This window comes from Pelobates fuscus, chromosome 3 (genome assembly GCF_036172605.1).
Source record: "Pelobates fuscus isolate aPelFus1 chromosome 3, aPelFus1.pri, whole genome shotgun sequence".
Lineage (NCBI taxonomy): Eukaryota > Metazoa > Chordata > Amphibia > Anura > Pelobatidae > Pelobates > Pelobates fuscus.
Window position 1 is genome coordinate 178,291,284 of NC_086319.1, and position 21,928 is coordinate 178,313,211.

The following is a 21,928-nucleotide window of genomic DNA, read 5'->3' on the forward strand; positions in this document are numbered from 1 at the left end:
GTAATGACTGCATTGTAGAAATCGTCCTTGTACAGTTTGTTTTGAAAGGAAAATATACCTAGTTCTTAGATACATCTACATGGATGGAGCAGTCTGAAATCCTGTATAATTTTCTTCAGGTTCTGTTAATTTGTGTAGCAGAAAAGAATCCTAAAATAAGATGAAATAAGCAAAGTTGTTGTGCTACTGCATACAGGGTGTTATATATACATATATATATATATATATATAATACCTTGTAGGAAAGCACTCACAGGACTTGATATGGTTCAAAAATAGTGCTTCTTTATTGCAGCAAAAATTTCAAGTAAAAAGTGTCAACGTTTCAGTCCCATCTGGACTTTTATCAAGACAATTAAACAGTGAAAAAAACAGCCTTTAAATATGCAGTGATCACAAGTTCATTGGAAGGTGAAAACAAGGTGGAGTGAGGTCATAATTGACGTGTCTGTTTGCAAATAACGTAATCAGGATAATTGGTATGTTGATAGATAGAAAATAATTAAAAATACAAACACATAATATTACATAATAACATAAATACATCTATACACATAGTATAGAAATTGTTATAGGGATAATACCATGGCACCAGCATGTATGTTAAATTACTCAGGAGTAAAGGGAGTTATATAAAATGTTTTGCTAGTAATTAAAGTGCCACATAGCTAAATAATCCCAAATAACCAGGGAGTATCACTCCCATCACTAAGGACTCCCACACCAGGCAGTTGATGCACGTAAGACTCAACGTAATGGCTTATTGTTTTTAAGTTATAATATCAGTGGCTAACTTAATTGTAGCCCTCATTAAACTAAAATGTGACTACTTTTAGCTGCTGCAAGTAGATAATACTTAGTCCTGTCTTGATAATTACATAGTCAATTCATTAATACACAGAGTTCACCATATTCAATTCATAATTAATGGAACCATACATGGTTAAAGATGTTATAATCTAATTAGAAATCAGCTAAGATTACTCAACATAAACCTGAAAATAACTAAATCATAATCTATAATGAACTAGATATACAAACTCCTAGAAAATATCACGGATATATACAAGATATGTTAGAGAATTTTTTACCACTGATGTATTGTACTTAACAATATATTATAGTAATGATAAAAAATATTTATCTTTTAGGTAGAAAGCAATATAATGGATTTTTTTCATTGAGTCCATGTGGGGACATAGTGTCAAGGGTGTAGATCCAATACGCTTCCTTCTGTAATAAACGTGTATCTCTGTCACCTCCTCTGGATAGGGCAGGGACATGATCAATGCCCATGAGTCTAAGGGAGGGAAGTGTATGTCCAGCCTCCAAAAAATGCCTTGCCACAGGGGTATTTGCTGTATTATTCTGAATAGCCAAACGTATAGCGGACCGATGTCCCCTCATCCTCTCTCTCAAATCATTTTAAGTTTTTCCCACATAGACTAAACCACATGGGCACACAATCTGATATACCACATGAGTTGTTATACACGTAATTCTGTATCTAATTATTTTACTTCTTTCCAGTTCTTGGGTGTGAGAACTCTTTGCCTGGGGTCATAGAATTGTACGCAGTGCATTTGAGACATCTGTAGCAACCAAGATTAGCATTATCCGCTTTCTGTACGATTTTAGCAAACTGATCCGTATGAACTAAAAAGTTCCTTAAATTGTTGCCTCTTCTATAACTCATAATTGGGCTTTGTGAAAATGAAATTGGTAATGTTGTATCTTTGCTTAATATTCTCCAATTCTCACGCACCGCAGAAGCTACTTGAGATGATTTAGTATGAAAAGATTGAGGAAAGATCAAACGATTGTCGACTCTTGATGGTATCGGTTGATTTTTTTTTGCCTGCTCCAGTACACGATTTAACACCATTTTTGAATAACCCCTTTCTAAGAATTTCTCATACATTAGATTTAATTGGTTTGTTGCTAGTGTAGGGTCTGAGTTATTACGTATTACCCTCAAAAATTGGGAAATGGGTAATGATTCCTTCAATCTCTTCGGGTGGAAACTGGACGCATGCAAAATAGTATTTCTATCAAACTCCTTAGAATACAGTGTATATCCGAGTTTGTTATCTTTAACAAAGATTCGAAACTTCCAAAAATCGATTTGAAACTTGCTACATTGGAATGTGAATTTCACTGGAGAGTTCATCATATTTAATGTATACATCATAGACGTAAATGATTCCTCATCACCCCTCCATAATATCAGGATATCGTCGATAAAACTTAAGTATTTAAGAATCTTCTCATGGTGTTGGGCCAAAATATGTTTCATTTCAAACGAGAACATGTATGCATTGGCATACATCGGAGCCATAGGCGCTCCCATCGATGTACCTGTTAATTGAACATAGTAGGCTGATTCAAAACGAAAGTAATTGAGAGTTAGACACAATTGTAATAACTCCATAATATATTCAATGGGCGGAGAGACTTTTTCACTGTATTGTAACAACTTCCCTCATTGCTCGTATACCTTCCTTGTGAGGGATTATAGTATATAAGCTACTGACATCAATGGTGGCTAGGAGGATGCCTTCCTGTGGTACTTCAATGCGTTGCAATTCCTTAATCACTGCTGAGGTGTCTTTAACACATGTGGGTAACTTCATCACTGTTTTTTTGAATATATTATCCAACCATTTGCCAATGGGTTCTAATAACCTTCCTATGGCCGACACAATGGGACGACCAGGAGGTTGTATAGGATTTTTATGAACCTTTGGGAGAGTGTATAGTATGGGACATCTTGGATGTATTTCAAATAGGAAATCAAATTCCTCCTGTGATAGGTACCGTATATACTCGAGTATAAGCCGACCCGAATATAAGCCGAGGCCCCTAATTTTACCCCAAAAAACTGGGAAAACTTATTGACTCGAGTATAAGACTAGGGTGAGAAATGCAGCAGCTACTGGTAAATTTCTAAATAAAATTAGATCCTAAAAAAAATATATTAATTGAATATTTACAGTGTGTGTATAATGAATGCAGTGTGAGTGTATGAGTGCAGCGTGTGTGTGAGAGTGTGAGAGTTGCAGAGCCTTGGTGGGGGTGGGTGTTTTTTTTTTATTATTTAAATTTGTATTATTTAAAAAATTTTGTTATTATTAATTATTATTTTTATTTATTTAATTATTATTATTATTGTATTATTTTTTTATTATTTAATTTTTTTTTTTTTTATTATTCATTATTTTTTTTTCGTCCCCCCTCCCTGCTTGATATATGGCAGGGAGGGGGGCTCCTTCCCTGGTGGTCCAGCATTGGTAGTTCAGTGGGGGGAGAGGGGTGCTGGCAGAGCTGTACTTACCTCTCCTGCAGCTCCTGTCAGCTCTCTCCTTCTCCGTGCCGTCCGTGCAGCTCCCTCTGTCAGCTCACAGTGTAAGTCTCGCGAGAGCCGCGGCTCTCGCGAGATTTACACTGGGAGCTGACCGAGGTGCTGAACGGACGGCGCAGAGGAGGAGAGAGCTGACAGGAGCTGCAGGAGAGGTAAGTACAGCTCTGCCAGCACCCCTCTCCCCCAGTCTGTATTATGGCAATGCAAATTGCCATAATACAGACAATTGACTCGAGTATAAGCCGAGTTGGGGTTTTTTAGCACAAAAAATGTGCTAAAAAACTCGGCTTATACTCGAGTATATACGGTACCTGGCTTCAATGCCTCTGTTTAATGTATTCTTAATGATGTTACTGAAATTGTGCACAGGATCTTTATCCAGATGTCAATACACCTTGGGATCTGTTAGTTGCTTCAAGATTTCTGATTTATAGTCCTCATACTGCATGATGACGATAGCTCCCCCTTTGTCCGCAGGACGGACAACAATTGATAGATCACTTGCAAGATTATTCAGAGCCTCTCTTTCACTCTTGGAAATATTGGCATTCTTAGTAGGTTCTTTATAATAAGTAAACTCTTTAGTATCATTTCGAATATTATTTGCAAATACCTTCAGTGATGCGTTAGTAGCAGGAGGGTCAAACGTACTTTTTAATCTAAAAATGTAATTCTGTTTTGCTGTGGGTGTTGGTACTTTAAAAAATTCAGCTAATTTTAGTTTACGATTGAATTTAAACTGATCAACCTCCCATTCAAAACGGTCAGCACCCGTTGTTGGTACAAATGATAAGCCTTTAGACAATACAGTAATTTCACTGGTGGTTAACATTCTGTGTGAAAGATTAATAATTGGGTTGTCTGCTACCTTCTGGGTGGTCGACCTCTGTGACCGGTGTTTCTTCCCCTTCTGGCCTCTCCGGATGTTGTTCCCGTGGATAGAAATTCTGCTTCTGGGGGGGTCTTTTCCTCGTACCCCCGAACTCATGGGTTCTCTGGTAAGTCCCAAACCTGGTTCTAAAAAAGGCACATTTTTATCACTTCTAGTGGACAGTTTGGTTATATTAAATTCTGCCTGAGTATTAATATTGTCTGTATCCGAAGCAGATTCTCCTGATGTACAATCCACTGTGGAGCCTCTAGGTTTTCTTATACGTGGTTGATAAGGTCTCGAGTACGGTCGACTGGTCTCCCCTGACAACCATTTATAAACTCTATGTTCGGCATAGAGTCCTTAGTGATGGGAGTGATACTCCCTGGTTATTTAGGATTATTTAGCTATGTGGCACTTTAATTACTAGCGAAAAATTTTATATAACTCCCTTTACGCCTGAGTAATTTAGCACACATGCTGGTGCCATTGTATTATCCCTATAACAATTTCTATACTATGTATATAGATGTATTTGTTATTATGTAATATTATGTGTTTGTATTTTTAATTATTTTCTATCTATCAACATACCAATTATCCTGATTACGTTATTTGCAAACAGACACGTCAATTATGACCTCACTCCACCTTGTTTTCACCTTCCAATGAACATGTGATCACTGCATATTTAAAGGCTGTTTTTTTCACTGTTTAATTGTCTTGATAAAAGTCCAGATGGGACTGAAACGTTGACACTTTTTACTTGAAATTTTTGCTGCAATAAAGAAGCACTATTTTTGAACCATATCAAGTCCTGTGAGTGCTTTCCTACAAGGTATTCTATATTATGGCCAGGATTAGCACCAAGACATTACAAGACCGGGAGCAGTGAGTGCGGGACACGAGGAGTTTATATATATATATATATATATATATATATATAAAAAATAAAGAACAGGTGTTGTGTATTTTCAACCTTGGTTTCTAATGTCTAGGTTAAAACCAGAATACATGTCAAAAGTGAGTAAAAATGCATATACTTTTTAAGATTTAACATATACATTTGGCATTAAAAAAAGCACACAAAGATAACATTCTCCATATGAACATCAAAGACTTTAGTGGACAAGTCTTAAAGGAACACTATAGGGTCAGGAACACAAACATGTATAAAAACACCATCGTCCTCCTTGATCTCCTAAATATAGTAAAATCTTACTTTTATTCCTGCACAGCACTACCCCAGCAAGCACCTCTAGTAGCGATCTGAGGAGTGGCCAGGGGAGTTATCTCTAGGCTGTAATGTAAACACTGCATTTTTTCTGAATAAAACAGTGTTTACTGCAAAAAGCTTCAAGGGAATGATTCTACTCACCAGAACAAATACAATAAGCTGTAGCTGTTCTGGTGACTATAGTGTCCCTTTAAGCTTTGTACCATATGGGAATAATAAAGGAGGCATAGATTAGATTCCCTGTACTGATTTCATATATAAATTCCGATTTCTAATCATTTTCTCATAAAACAAGACTCATCCCAGTGTCACTGAGTGACTGGAGCACAGTTTCCTTCCCCTGATCTGATCCTGGAGCAGGGCCGGACTGGGATAAAAATTCGGCCCGGGCATTTTTTTTATCACAGCGGCCCACTAAGAAGGGGGCGGGGCAGAGAGGGTGTGTTTTGTCATCACTAACGACAAACACGCCCCCTCTCAAAGTGCAGGCCAGGGCAGACCATGCGCAGAGCTCTGCTAAAGAGCTCTAGCATGAGAAAAAATCCCTGCATTAGTTCTGCACAGTGCAAGCAAATTTAATAACATGCTTGCACTGTGTTTCCTTGCAACTTGTCTCTGGTGTCTCTATAAATGGATACCAGGAGACAAAAAGGCCAGGAAAGAGTATTGTGCATGTGTTTGGAGCCTGCTTGTGGTATTGTGTGTGTGTATAGAGTGAGCCGATTGTGGTGTGGTATTATGTAATAAGGTCGGTTTTAGTCGTGTTGTGTTTGTGGTGTAATGTAATGCATATGTGGCTAGGGGCTGTAGAGAATGTGTGTATAGGGGATGTAGCAAGTGTGTGTGTGTGTGTGTGTGTATAGGTGATGCAGTGTTTGTAGAGAGTGCGTGTTTAGGGGTGTAGTATGTGTTTGCTTACAAGGAATCTAGTGTGTGTATAGGGGATCCAGAGTGTGTATGTCAGGAATGTAGTGTGTGTGTGTGTATATATATATATATATATATATATATATATATATATATATGTATGTATACATATATGTATGTACATATGTTTGGAAGTATTGTGTATGTGTGTGGTGCAGTGTGTTGGGGAGGTTCTGTGTGTATGTGAGGGGTGCAGCATGTGTGTATGATGGATGCTGTGTGTGATGTGTGTGAGGGTGCTGTGTATGATGTGTTTTGTGATAGTGCTGATTGTGATGTGTGTGTGAGTGCGATGTGAGTGAGAGTGCCGAGTGTGATAGTGCTGTGGATAATGTGTGTGAGGTGTGAGGGTGCTGTGTGTGAGGGTGCTGTGTGTGAGGGTGCCGAGTGTGATAGTGCTGTGTGTGATGTGTTTTGTGATAGTGCTGAGTTTGATGTGTGTGAGAGAGTGCCGAGTGTGATAGTGCTGTGTATGATGTGTGTGATAGTGCTGAGTGTGATGTGTGTGTGAGTGCCGAGCGTGATAGTGCTGTGTATGATGTGTGTGATAGTGCTGAGTGTGATGTGTGTGTGAGTGCTGAGTGTGATAGTGCTGAGTGTGATGTGTGTGATAGTGCTGAGTGTGATAGTGCTGTGTATGATGTGTGTGATAGTGCTGAGTGTGATGTGTGTGTGAGTGCTGAGTGTGATAGTGCTGTGTATGATGTGTGTGATAGTGCTGAGTGTGATAGTGCTGTGGATGATGTGTGTGAGTACTGAGGGTGATGTGTGTGAGGGTGCCGAGTGTGATAGTGCTGTGGATGATGTGTCTGAGAGTGCTGAGGGTGATAGTGCTGTGGATGATGTGTCTGAGAGTGCTGAGGGTGATAGTGCTGTGGATGATGTGTGTGAGAGTGCTGAGGGTGATAGTGCTGTGGATGATGTGTGTGAGAGTGCTGAGGGTGATAGTGCTGTGGATGATGTGTGTGAGAGTGCTGAGGGTGATAGTGCTGTGGATGATGTGTCTGAGAGTGCTGAGGGTGATAGTGCTGTGGATGATGTGTGTGAGAGTGCTGAGGGTGATAGTGCTGTGGATGATGTGTGTGAGAGTGCTGAGGGTGATAGTGCTGTGGATGATGTGTGTGATAGTGCTGTGGATGATGTGTGTGAGAGTGCTGAGGGTGATAGTGCTGTGGATGATGTGTGTGAGAGTGCTGAGGGTGATAGTGCTGTGGATGATGTGTGTGATAGTGCTGAGGGTGATGTGTGTGATAGTGCTGTGGATGATGTGTGTGATAGTGCTGAGGGTGATGTGTGTGAGTGCTGATGTGTGTGAGAGTGCTGTGTGTAAATGTTATGGATTGTGTTTTGTGGTAAATATACAAATAAATAAATCTAAGCAGGCATTATGTCCCCCCCCCCCCTCCCTTCTTACCTTTTAGCCTGGGAGGGGGGACCGACATGGTGGTATCTGGGAGGGGGTTCAGTCACTCGCCCAGCATCCCTGGTGGTCCTCGTGGTGAGTGAACTCTAGCCTGCAGGCTAGAGTTCACTCTCGCGAGATCCGGTCATTGCCATTGCCAATGCGCCGGATCTCGCGAGAGGAACCCGGCGGAGCTGCAAGATAGAGCTCCGCCGGGTCCTCTCTCTCCCTCCCTTCCTCCCCAGCCGCAGGTCTATGAAAGTGGGCCGGTGGGGGAGATCTTTGATCTCCCCACCGGCCCGTCGTGGCAAACAGCGGGGCCGGCGCTCGGATAGTGCCGGCCCTGCAAAGACCGGCAGGGGAGATCCTGGGACCTTCCCCTGCTGGCCTCGGCCCATGGCCACCGCGGCCCACCGGGCATTTGCCCGGTGTGCCCGATGGCCAGTCCGGGCCTGTCCTGGAGAGATATGTTGATTGGCTTTCTTATATCATACATCAGTGGTTCCCAACCCACTCCTCAAGTACTCCCTCCCCCCCCCCCCCCCATCCCCCTAACAGTCCACAATTTAGGGAGTACCCCTAAATCCTGGACTGGTTGGGGGTACTTGAGGACTGGGTTGAGAACCCATGTCATACATATTTATCCAGAAGAATATCCAGATGGGAGGATATAACTATTATATATGATGAGCCTTAATCTTAATTTAATTTTGTGAGTTCAACTTTGAATTCAACACATCTTGGGTGTATTTAGATTTATTACGCTATTTGGTTCCTTTTGTGTTGTTTTTTGCAGATACATTGCATATTGTTATTTTGGTGAGGACTTTTGAGGAATCCTTTTGTAATTACAATTAAACGAAAAGGGTAAATACCTTATTATGATTGTGCTTATTTACACTGCACTTTTTAGGTGGATGTACCTGTAAGTGACAATTTAAAGTTTCCTTCCCCTGCCTGATCTGCTGTCATTTTTAACATTTTGTTTCATTACAGGAGAACTATACCAAAAAAAAAAAAAAAAAAAGACCTTGGGATATAGAGAATATACCGAAATGCTGCATAGCCAAGTCTGTGTTTAAGATAAAAACGCACCGGGGGCGGAGCTAAGCAACCGAGAGAGAAAGTCGCATGGACCAACACAATGAGGCGGAAATCAAAGAAGTCCAAGCAAGAGAACCCGAGACCGGACCCTAACATAGCCGAGCTGCTCCACCAAACATAGGGGACGTCCAGGCCCAAAATGGCCGCTTATCCGGAAACATATCCTGAATTCTCCTCGGGAGAAGACGAAGCAGACCTCCCGGCTGAGCCGGCACCAAAACCGGTCACTCAAAAGGCGGATACCTTGCCGGTAACGACGGCGGTGTTGAAATCACTGCTCGCTGACCTCCAACGCACCCTCCAATCGGATGTGGCGTCTCTGCGGGCCGACATCCACGGCCTAACGGGAGAATGGGAGCCCTGGAAACAGAGTCAAAAAGCCAAGCCACGCAACTAGCAGCGCTGCAAATGGAGGTACAGGGCCTCAAAAGCCAGAATGATAGACATGAGCGCCGGTTCGCGGCACTCGAAGATGCAAAGCGGGCTAATAACTTAAAAATCCGGGGCATCCCGGAGGATACCCCAACAGACGAATTACCACACATGATAAGGCGCGTGCTGACAGCCCTACTCTCGCCACGACGGGCCAAAACAACGCAATTGGACGGCTTCTTCCGAGCCCCAAAGCCAGCTACGGCACCTACCGAAACACCCAGAGACCTAATCATAAAATTTCAGCGCCACAAGGATAAAATGACGGTCGTGGCGGCAACCAGGGGAAGCTCACCCTATCAGTTTGAGGCGATGGATCTAACATTCTACGCGGACTTAACTGGCAGCACACTCGCCTGGAGAAGGTCCCTCAGACCATTCACCATGCTGCTGAGGCATAAAAACATACCCTACAAGTGGCTGATGACCCGAGCCCTATGGATCCAGAAAGGTGACACCAAGCACACAGTAAGCACCCTCACAGAAGCAACGGCGCTGCTACCTGCCCTGGGGCTGCCGATGGACTCACTACGCCCCGCTGCAACCCAAAGTGCTACCACCTCGACACACACATGGAAACCTGATCGGGTGACCCCCTTCGTGCCACGAGGTCTGACCCGGGAACAACATGATCCGGAAACAACATGAACTCACGGGCGAGAGGACTTTACACTAAAGCATGATTTTTTCTTTTTTTTTCTCTCTATAATTTCTGTTTTCAATGTTAACCTCCTAATGTTTAAATGTTTACAAGTTGCCAAGACGACTGACCACACTCTCGACACACCTGACTAGACGGCCGGTGGGCCATGAACCACTACCCGCCCCCTCACCTGACAGAACTTAAGCAGGGAACCCGCAACCCAACCCAACAGAGGCAGGCGACACACTAAGCGACATGACATCCCGCTACAGGGAATATGTCACTTAAATGCACCACTCACATTCCCGGGTTATACCATGCACGCCAAACAGATCAGACACAAGCTTATTTGCCTACATGCAGCACACACTGCTTATTTCACTCAAACGTAAAGGGTCCGTCAGAGACAACAAGCTCACACAGGACACCGGGAATGCAACCCCAAGCTATAGAGACCGCTCTACATAATACGACCAAAAGCTAGAATGTGCATGATATGACAAGCCATGCAATGTTACCAACTGTTTATTGTTTATTATTCCAAGTCGCAAAGCTGTTGTGGCAATGTGACTATATATGTTACTCTACGCACAACCAAAATAACGAATTAAAGAGAAAAAAAGAGAAAAACGCACCTGCATTCAACAAAACATGGGATCCCTGAATGTATTTATAAGCTTCCATAAAACACTCTACTTAAGGTCTTACAGATTCTCTCCCCTTTCCTTCCTCTAAATTATTATTTTTAACAGCAGCATCTTCCTTGCTACACTTATTTTCCTATTTTTTTATCATAGTTTTTCTTCGAGTCCTGTTTTGTATTTCTTTTGTTCTTCCTCTGTTATAAAACAAAAGGCTCAGTGGTTGTGCATGCATGTGTCATTGTTTGACTGTTAAGTCCAGGACTTTTTAATATTTGTAGAGCTTTTTGTGCTGCATGTAGCATTTTTTTTATTTTTTATTCCTGTGTATGGGCCCTTATAGAGTTATAAAACAAAACGTTAAAAGCTAAAAATTATTTACTGTTCTATGCTTCTTCACATCATTTAAAAATAATTTCCATGTGGAAGAAAACTGTCTTATTATTACAAGTGGGGGCTACAGGTGTTTCAGTAGCTGCAATTTCTGTTTTTTACTAATGCCTTAGTACATTCTCCTGTCTTTCATTTACTTTAACCTACTATTTGCATCATACCAACAGAAAAGTTAATGCACCCTCCCACCTGTTTAATGTGAACAGGGAAACCATACTGACAAGCTGCTTCACTGACATCTTCCACACATCAGTTTCCCACAGGAAAATTCCTTTCACATGATGTCATGAGAAGAAGGCAGACTAAGGAAATGAATTGGCTCTCTAAGCTGAATTATCTTGATCTTCGAGCATTCATTATTTGGCCAGGTAGTGAAGTCAAAAGGCTACTATATATACATTGTATGTTTCTACAAAGACCTTGGAGTCCTCTCTGTTTATTTTTTGTATATAAAAAACCTACAAGTTCCCCTAAAACAAGCCAGATTAAACATCAAAGCTTGCCACTTCCAGGAACAAGTAGCCACTAGATAGTTTATACTAAAAGGATGTGACTAAATATTTAAACCTTTTAAATACACGCAATGACCCAGTCTGTCTTGCCCAGGTTGTGCACCGACCTTGCAGATTTTGCATTGTGGGGAAAAACAACAAATATACTGAAGCCCTCTTGTGTCTGATATTTCTTACTGTAGCAATGTGATATCAGTTCCACATGCTAATGATTATTAGTTTTAAACATTATGAAATAGAAGTGTGATGCAATGTTTGCAGGCTCACTGCACTATAGTTTAATTATGCATTGTTTACGATAACTCTAAGATATTATTTTATTTTGTGTGTTGAATTTGGAAATGGCCCATTTTAGCATTTAATGACCTACAATTTGTTAATACAAAAAAAAGACGTTATTCAAACAAGCAAGTTACAAAACATCCATTCTTTATTTTTAATTTATATTAACACTACATAACGTTCTCTTCTGTACAAGTGATGGAAAAATGCCTTTTCTTTCTATTTCAAACAAAAAGTACAAGCTAGACATTTTTTTTTAAAACTACAAACATACCATAAATATTTTGTTTAAAATAAAACAGTATAAAATAACATCAGCATTGTAATTTCAGTCATTGTATGTACTAAAACAAAATGTTTCTTCATAGCTGAAAGAAAGCGGTCTTTCCTGTAATGGTGATGTGTTTTTCTTTATACTCTAGGGCAGGGGTCTCAATATCAGTTTAACTGGAGGCCACTGGCCAATTTGTCACCCCCCTGGGGGTTGCAGATCAGTTTTGCAAGATGTATGTGCATATATGCAAATCACTCCTCCCCAGCACTGGTAATGTGGACAAGCTCTCAATACAGGCTGTTTCCATGTGCTGTATGGAATTACAGAAGTTATGGTACACAACTGTTAAATGGCCAAACTTTACTAATGAAGCTGACAGGAGCACACAGCACAAAAAAAGCCCCATAATTCAGACTAGGCCACTAGCAATCCAGGACATAGAGGGGTATGTCAGGGCACGGACATACCTCTCTATATTCTGGAATAATAGCCATCATGGGTTGCATTAAAGTATTTAGGGGGCTGGAAATGGTCCCTGCGCTGATTCTTTAAAACCCCTGCTCTAGGGTATATTGAGTAAACAGTTAACTGTGAACTTAACACAGAATTGCAATATTTACACAGCTCAAATGGAAAAATAATTCAATTATATGGTTTTCCATCCTAAATATTCTAGCATAAATTTGTCAATTCAATTATAGATTCAACAATGATAACTGTGTAATGAACAAATTTATGACAATTGTTGCCAAAAGATAGGCATCAGTGGTTTACAGTGTTATACCTGCCTACTTTTTAATCAGATTTATGCTACTGGCATCTGCATTTAAATCTATTGTGTCTGCTATTATCATGCAAATATACTGTCGTTAATTTGGAAAAAATATTAAACTCTATAAACAGCATGTTATTTTGACTTGCGAGCCAACTTGCAAAATTTAACCTGAATTGGCCAAATTGGAAAAATTATCCAACTCCACTGGGATTTTTTTTAAATCTCTCAGCTATTTGAGTCTACGTTTTGCTAGTTGGTTCTCAAGTCACCAAGACAAATTGTTTGTTACTATATCCCTTAATTTAAAGCAAAATAGGAAATAAATCACACCAACTGGAAAAAGGTAGTAAAATACAAATTTAGATTGCAAAATGTGATAGAAGAATTCCTAAATCAAACATTATTCACATTTGTAAATAAGGGCTCAAAACCATATCAATTATATATTCTATATAAAACATTAAAAATGAAAATAAATACGTTTATTAACAGGATATATGGTGGTATGCTTTCAACAAAATATAATAAAACTGGGAGTTCACTAAACTAAAATGATTTTGTTCCAGGAAACTACAAAAAAAGAATAAACAACAATGCTACTCATTAGGCTATGAATTCAAATTGGATTTTTTTATTTTTATATTATTTTTTTATTTTAGGCAAAAATGAAAAAACAAAAAATAAATAAAAATAAAAAAACATAGCCAAGTTGGCTATGTTTCCAATTGGATTATTTTGGCCTAAAATATGAAACTAACTTGGAATCCCTAACGATTCACATTTTAATTAATGATTGTGTTTAGCAATCAGCTTTGATAAACTTCACTAAGCCGGGCAAGGAAACGGAAGAATATTATAGCAATTGTTATACAGATCTGGTGAAGATTTGTAAATGAGAAAAGAAAAGTAAGCAACAGAAAAAATAAATGTCCATATTGTCATCACCAAAAATTCCATTGTAAAACAAACAAAGGATAGCAGGAATTTCACAGATTTGTTTTATCTGGAGCTATCTCAATCTCTGTGTTATGCTGTTAGGCCTTCCATAGCTTGTGGGAATGTTGCTATGTATTATTTTACTAAACAGATCTCCCAGCCGATGCCAATCTACATATACCTTCTATGTGCTTGGAAGGTCAGCTTTTCGGTCTTGATTGTAATGCATCAAGCTTATACCTAATCGAGATCTTCGTGCTATTGGGTTAGAAGCACCCATGCAGCTTGTAGATCATTATTCTATGGAGATGTCTAATGGAATTAAACAATGACACACTTTGGTTTGCATTCTTTTTTCCGCCCTCCAAACATGACACCCTTAAACAGTGGTAGGCAACCTTTGGCACTCTCGATACAGTGGACTACATCTCCCATAATGCTCTTACAGCCATCATGGGAGATATCCACAACATCTGGAGTGCCAAAGGTTGCCCACTGGTGCTCTAATATATCTAGGGGGATATAAGGGAATTGTAAAGAAAGGAATATTGGATGAAAATTAGCATCTTCTAGCTTAAAGAATAACCCTGTTAAAAAAATAAATATCTATACAGTGACAGGAACGCGGACACACACGTCCACACCCGGGCCGTTCACGATAGAGGTCCTACCCTAACTGTAGGTCAATCACATGACCCAGACATACTTGGAAGTTGGGCATCGGTTACTCAGACCTACCCCCTTGACCCGTAACCTCTAGGGAGACAGCCTAAGTTTGGTTATAAAAGTTATAAGTGCGCAGTTGCGCCTGTTCTGTTCAATCCACGTACCTGGGCTAGAAATATGACTTTAACCACACAGAAGTGAATAGGTTTGGCAACCTAGGTAACATATACCCTGGATCACGGGAGACAATAGGCTAACAAGGCTTCGACCACAGGCTACTAGGGCCTGAATGGCACCCACTGCTGCCGATAGCTGGCATTCCATCCTGATAGTATACCTGGCCCGCACAACCCGCCGTATCTACTTAGCCAATGTTTAGTTTCCCTCAACCAAAACGAGGCTCGCCCACTCGGCTAGGGTTCCAGCATTCACAGCACATGGAGGACCCCTAAGCATTCATCTCTCCACTTGTATTAACCACTATTGTTCATTCCGCAAAAGTTGTAACAGCATCATTGTATGGTATCCTGTATTGTTTTTTCTCGTTTGAACCTTAATAAAAACACAGAATGCCCAAAAAAAAAAAAAACTCCACAGAGCACAATCTTTCAATAAGAATAGAGTATATTTTACTGATTGATTGATCAACCTATCATCAAACCTTGACTCTACAGCTTTTGTTAGACTACTCGTTTCTGAGAAACACAGGAAATTACACTGTATGACTCTAGGCCTGAATATTTCTATATTATTTTTACTGACACTATTCTTCAATTTCTGCTGAGAGCATATGATTATATCATAGGCAGACTTTGAATTGTTATAAATGTGCTCAATGAGTTGGGCCAATATTTGGGTATAATTTCCCTGTACTGAATCTGTTGGATTGCCTTACCATCATATTGTCTAAATATGTAAAAGGTAAACAGGAACATTGATCAACCATATATATATATATATCTATATCTCAATCATTCTGTACAAGTTAAACCAATATGGATGACTGACAAAACAAACATCTAGACAAACATTAATGCAGTTAAGCTGGTGGTCAAGAAATGTATTATTATTTTTATTTTTTTTTAAGTAACCAAAATACTTCAAGTACAGCATGCTTGAAATATAAATCATTCCTAAGCAAGGAACTTGTACAATATCTTAACTATGTAACATAGAGGCAACATAAATGTAATGAAAGGGACCTCTAATTATATAAGTATGTTACATCAAGAAAATGCAACAATCATTTGTTTTGTGAGATTACTTGGTCCCAATATCAGAATTTTTTCATTTTTATACATGTTCTTCAGCTCTTTTAGAACCACAATTTTACAATAGTGTCACAATTTGGCCCTAACATGGAATAGGCTACGCATTAGGAGATTTGGCTATTGCTTGTGCTCATTTTTTTCTACTTATTGATAGATTTTTTTTATTTTTTTTAATTAACATGCTGTGTCTGGCACAAAATGCAAAGAAGGCAAATTGGTCAAGCCCGGCAATGCCATATCCAGAACACACAGAAAAGATCAAGCTGACGCGCTTGTTTGGAATTTCTTCATAGAGGTCAGTGCACATGAGCATGTCACTGACAACATATAAGTGCAGGTGAGTTTTTTTTTTTTTTTTTAGTTTGTCTGATTTATTCACCAAGGAAATACTGCAATCGCGTTTACCGGGGTGATAAAAGCAAACACTGTAGTAACCAAAACAACTTTAGTTAACTGAAGCAGTTTTTGTGTATAGATCATGCCCCTGCAGTTTCACTGCTCAATACCCTAACATCTATGAGTTAAATCAATTTGTTTATGCAGCCCTAGACAAACCTCCCTGCATGTGACTTGCACAGCCTTCCTGTAAAGAGTCATCTAATGTTTACACTTGCTGTATTGCAAATTCTGTTTAAGTTAGAATTTCTTATCACCTGCTCAGTTAATAGCCTGCCAGACCCTTCAGGAGCCTCCTGAATGTAATTAAAGTTCAATTTACAGAGCAAGAGATAAAAACTTTTTAAGTAAGTTACATCTGATTGAAAATGAAACCATTCTGTTTCCATGCAGGCTGTGTCAGTCACAGCCAGTAGAGGTGTAGCCAGGGCCGGCCTTAGTTGTTCAGGCGCCCTGTGCAAGCTAATTTTGTGGCGCCCCCCCCCCCCCCCCCCCCGCCATCTTTGTTTGACACCCTCTAGAAAATTTCAGGCACATTCACAATCTGTCGCCTGCACTCTCTATCACCAGTCCCCTGCCCACTGTTTATCACAAGCCCCCTTCCCCCTTATATCTCACTCCCTGCCCCCCTTTATCACTAGCCCCCTTTATCACTATCCACCTGCGCACTTCAATTAAACGCAATCGTTTTATATCTATATCTATATATATATATATATTTATATATATATATATAGATATAGATATAAAAAGCAAAAAGAACAAGCACTTACATTAGAGGCTGCTGCTCCCTGGATCCAGCTGTCAGTTTTTCCTACTCTGCCTGACGTTGCGACTGAAGAGCACCTGCCGCCCTGACACCCACTGAGCGGATCCTTCCGACGTCAGGCCCCCACGCTTCTCCACGCTCCTTCTGCATTCCAATTCGGGCCGGTTTGTCAGTGACGGACTGCGAGCTGTGTTGGCCACCTGGCACCCCTGTTGCCATGGTGCCCTGTGCGTCCGCACAGCACACACACCCCAAAGGCCAGCCCTGGTTACAGTCACACAAAAAGGCAGACAGTCAGGCACAGTTACAATCAGGTACAGTCTCACACACACAGACAGTCATACACAGAGTACAGTCTCTCTCACACACACAGGCAGACAGTCAGACACTGCTACAGACAGTCACACAAAGAGTACAGTCTCACACACACAGGCAGACAGTCACACACAGAGTACAGTCACACACACACACACACAGGCAGACAGTCAGACACTGCTACAGACAGTCACACAAAGAGTACAGTCTCACACACACAGGCAGACAGTCACACACAGAGTACAGTCTCACACACACACACAGGCAGACACTGTTACAAACACTCACACACAGAGTATAGTCTCACACACAGTCAGTCAGTCACACACAGAGTACAGTCTCTCACACACACATACACAGGCAGACACTCACACACAGAGTACAGTAACACAGAGTACAGTCTCTCACACACACACAGACAGTCAGACACTGCTACGGACAGTCACAAACACACACAGGCAGACAGTCACACACAGAGTACAGTCTCACACACACACACACACACAGGCAGACACTGTTACAGACACTCACACACAGAGTACAGTCTCACATACAGACAGTCAGTCACACACAGAGTACAGTCTCACACACACACACACACACACACACTGCTACAGTCACACACAGAGTACAGCTTCACACACACACACACACTACAGTCGCACACACAGTTACCTGGAAGGGAGGAGTGGAAGCAGGGATTCTTTTCTCTGCAGCAAGTACTTGGAGCTTCAGTTAGCTCTGCCCGGCTGCTTTTTTAGCCCTGCCTCCTCCATGCGGTAAGCCCCGCCCTTTTACTTTTATAGTCCCCGGTGGGAAATTATGAACTCTCCAACCGGGGACTTGCTTCAGCTCCCCCTGCACTCACCCTGCCATGTGCGAGCTGTGTCGGCCACATGGCGCCCCCTGCTCCATGGCGCCCTGTGCGGCCGCACAGCTCGCACACCCCTAAGGCCGGCCCTGGGTGTAGCTAGGTCGGCATTAACAGAAACAAAAGTAATTTATCCCTTAAATGGCAGAGAATTGAGCAGTAAAACTTCAGAGGCATGATCTATACACCAAGACTGTTTAATTAAGCTAAAGCTGTATTGACAACTATTGTGTCCCTTTAAATGAAAAAAAAATATCACTTTTCTGGAAGTAATAGTTCCACTTGAGGCATTAGCAGGGTTCTACAGAGCCACAAGTAGGATATTCTACAACAGTATGGATTTTTGTAGGGTCAATGAGATCACGTTCAAATAGGTATGAAAATGTTATGTGCCTGTTGTTTTTACTACTTAAAAAAAGGTATTGTGCCTTTTCAATAGAGGCTAAAGATAGAGAGAGAAAAATACTTTTTTTTTTTAAGGAAAGTTTGAAATTAAATCCTGGCCAGCAAGAAGAAAACACACAATAAAGTAAAGGCAGCCCCCATCCAGCCTGCTGTAAAATACAGATTTCCTAAGACCACAAAAATAGACATTCTCCATAGATTTCACAAACAGATCTGAACTTATCTAATGTTCTTTTTCTAATAAGTTGAATTTAGGTTGAATCATTACTTTTTGTTAAAGGGAAACTATAAGCACTAAAACAACATTAGTGTAATGAAACTATTTTAGTGTATAGATCATGCCCCTACAGTCTAGCAGCTAAATTCACTGCATTTAGGAGTCAAATCACTTTGTTTATATAGTACTACCCACACCTCTCCTGGATGACACGAACACAGCCTCCCTACTTCCTGAAAAAGAGCCTACATTTTTTTAGGTTCCCATTTTGCAAAGTTTGTTTAATGTAGAATTTATCATCTCTTGCTCTGTTAATTACCTGTGTATCGTTCAAGTTCAATTGCCAAAAAAAGAGACAGGGATTTAAAAACGAAGCACACTGTGCTGTAAGAGCTGATTGAAAATTCTTTCATATAGGTTGTGTGCGTCACAGCCGGGGGAGGTGTGGCTAGGGCTGCATAAACAGAAATTAAAGTGATTTAACTCCTACATGGCAAAGAAATGAGCAGTAAGACTGAAGGACCTGATCTATACACTAAAACTGCTTCATTAAGCTAAACTGGTTTTGATGATTAGAATATCAATTTAAGTACCAGAATGCAGTGACACATTGGGTTGTCAACGCTTTGAATAGCATTGCAGTTTATCTTGGTCCAGTTATTAAGATTATAATAGACTTCCTGTTACAAGAGAGGCTTGGAGGCACTAATATTCCTTATGTTTTGATCCCCAGTCACAGGGCTCCCTGTGTTATTTTATGATACTGGAAAGAATGCATAGACCTTTCAAGAAATCTCCTGGCCTTTGATTTGGTGTGAGAACACTAAACATCTGGTTCTTTGCCACTGCCCACTGACCTTAATTACAATAGTCACAGTCTCATAGGTAATATAACATCCCTTTCCTTTCAACTTAACAGCAATAAGCTACACACAATGTTAAATACACAATGCCACTAATAAAATAACATTATTTCAGTCACTTGAAGAGAACAGCGTATGTTAATTCCTTCAAACAAATAAAACTCAAAAAATTATTAATTTCAGTTTGTAGACATTACATAACATATGTACAGATTCATGCACTCCTTTTTTTGTTTGTTTTATATCTGCTTTGCACTATTCTTTAAATACAATTTACAATAGATATAACAATCTGTATAAGTTATACATGTGGGTATTTTATTTTTCCTTCACAGCTCTGAAATTTGAATTTTACACATTTCTTCAAACACAAAACAAAAGTCCTTCATTGCCAGGTTCCACTGAAAAGTCAACTTGACGCTATAGTAAAAATCCTCAGATGGCACCTATTGCATGTCATCTAAAAAAAATACAAATGAGAAAGAACAAAGATTGATTAATATTCCCTGGTGCCATTCAGTAACTCCACGTTTTAAAATTAAAAAAAAACTTCTATGCACTTAAAACCAATGTATCATTTTAAATATCTTAAATACTCAGTGTAATAGGTATAATCTCTAAAGCTGCAAGGCAATAAAGATATATAAATGGACCTATCAACGTTACAAACCTTTCTACTCACAACATCACTGAAATGGAATTCAATTCATTTTTAATAGAAATAGTTTTCACTTGCAGGGTTAAAATGACAGGGACATGGCATCCAGACTACTTCATTGAGATGAAGTGGTTGGGTGCCTATAGTGTCCCTTTAATTCAGACACACTTATTTCCTGCTCTGTTAATAAACTACCATAGACTATAGCAGCCTCCTGTTTGTGCGTAAGATTCAATTAACAGAACAGGAGATAAGACCTTCTAAATTAAACACATTGTGCTGTACAAACAAAACCTTTTTTTTTTTTTGCCAAGGAGGCTGTGTGAGAGAGATGTAGCCAGAGCTGCCAAGGTTTCTTTAACTTCTAAATGGCAGAGAATTGAGCAGTGAGACAAAAGGGGCATGATCTAGACACCATAACTTCTTTATTAAAGGGAACCTATGGTCCAGAAAATAGCAATCGTCATTTAGGAACTATAGGTTCCCTTCTGTCCAACCCTCTTTTGTCCATTCCCCTCTGAATTAAAAAAAGAAATTAAATAAATATTACTCACCTTCATACCTGCTGATGTCTTCATAACCTCCTCCAATCCAATTTAAGAAAGGGATTGGAGATAGGCAGTTGCAGCCAAACACTACATTCCTCCACTGACAGCAGCATTTGGTTCCCTGACTGGTATTTACTCAGTTTGAAGGAGGAAGCGCCTCAACTGGCTGTCAAAAAGATGTAAACTGTAAACTTTTAAATTGCAGCTTTAAAACTAAAGGACTACTGCACCCAGATGACTTTTACTTCAATCCTTTTTTGTAAAATATCTTTTTTAATTTATAATGCCCAATTGGGCATTCGTAATTAGGCCCCCTTATAAAACTCTATTAAATAAATTATAAACTTACCTGCTGGGTGAAGCTCCTTGTTCTGGCTTTCATGTCCCTGTCTCATAGAGAAGCATTTAATTGGACCATTCTCACAAGCTCACAGCAGGGGGGGGGGGGGGTAAAGGAAGGAGGGGATATTAAAAACAAATAAATAACCTAGCATTAACTATTACAGGGAAGTAGGGATAGCAGGGAGGACACATTGAAGCTTTCCCTTCAGGCACTGACTGCAAGGGTAAAAGTTGATCAAGTCTGGCGCCAGCTTGCAATTCATGATGTCAACAGACGTATTTTTTGCACAGAGTTGATATTAGTCACACGTGCTGGGGGTGCAACAAACCCCTGGCAAAAAAGTGCAAATATCTCTGTATGTGCAAAAAATACGTCTGTATACATCTGTGCTGGATTTTTGGGGGGCTGAAGAAAAGAAGAGTTTAAAGAAAGAAGACTACAGATGGTAAGTGTATTTTTTTTTTTACAGCTATTTGTTTTATTGGTTCCCCCCTCCCTTTTTTAGGGTAAAGGGGGTGACTATGGGATTGTGGACTTCTAGCCACTCATGGTGGGTGAAAAACAGGGCCAGCCTTAGGGGTGTGTGAGCTGTGCGGCCGCATAAGGCACCATGGACCAGGGGGTGCCATGTGGCCGACACAGCTTGCACATGGCCGGGTGACAGGAGTGCAGGGAAGCTAAAACAAGTACTCGGGTGGTGGATTTTATTATTCTCCAGCCGGGACTATAAAAAAAGATAATAAACATCGAGGCAGCAGGGGCGGGGCTTACTGAGCGGTGGGGGTGGGGTGTATCGCGAAGCGGGGCTAATACCTA

General features: G+C 40.3%; 1 protein-coding gene across 2 annotated transcripts in view; it reads right to left on the minus strand.

Moving 5' to 3' along the window:
* Positions 1 to 19,012: 19,012 nt before the first annotated feature.
* PWWP2A (PWWP domain containing 2A) overlaps positions 19,013 to 21,928 on the minus strand; it is a 38,540-nt gene continuing 35,624 nt past the window's right edge. For both annotated transcript variants that reach the window (XM_063447776.1, XM_063447773.1), the window contains exon 3: positions 19,013 to 20,023. In XM_063447776.1, the coding sequence (XP_063303846.1) occupies positions 20,010 to 20,023 (14 nt within the window). In that variant the 3' untranslated portion in view covers positions 19,013 to 20,009. The remainder of the gene's footprint in view (positions 20,024 to 21,928) is intronic.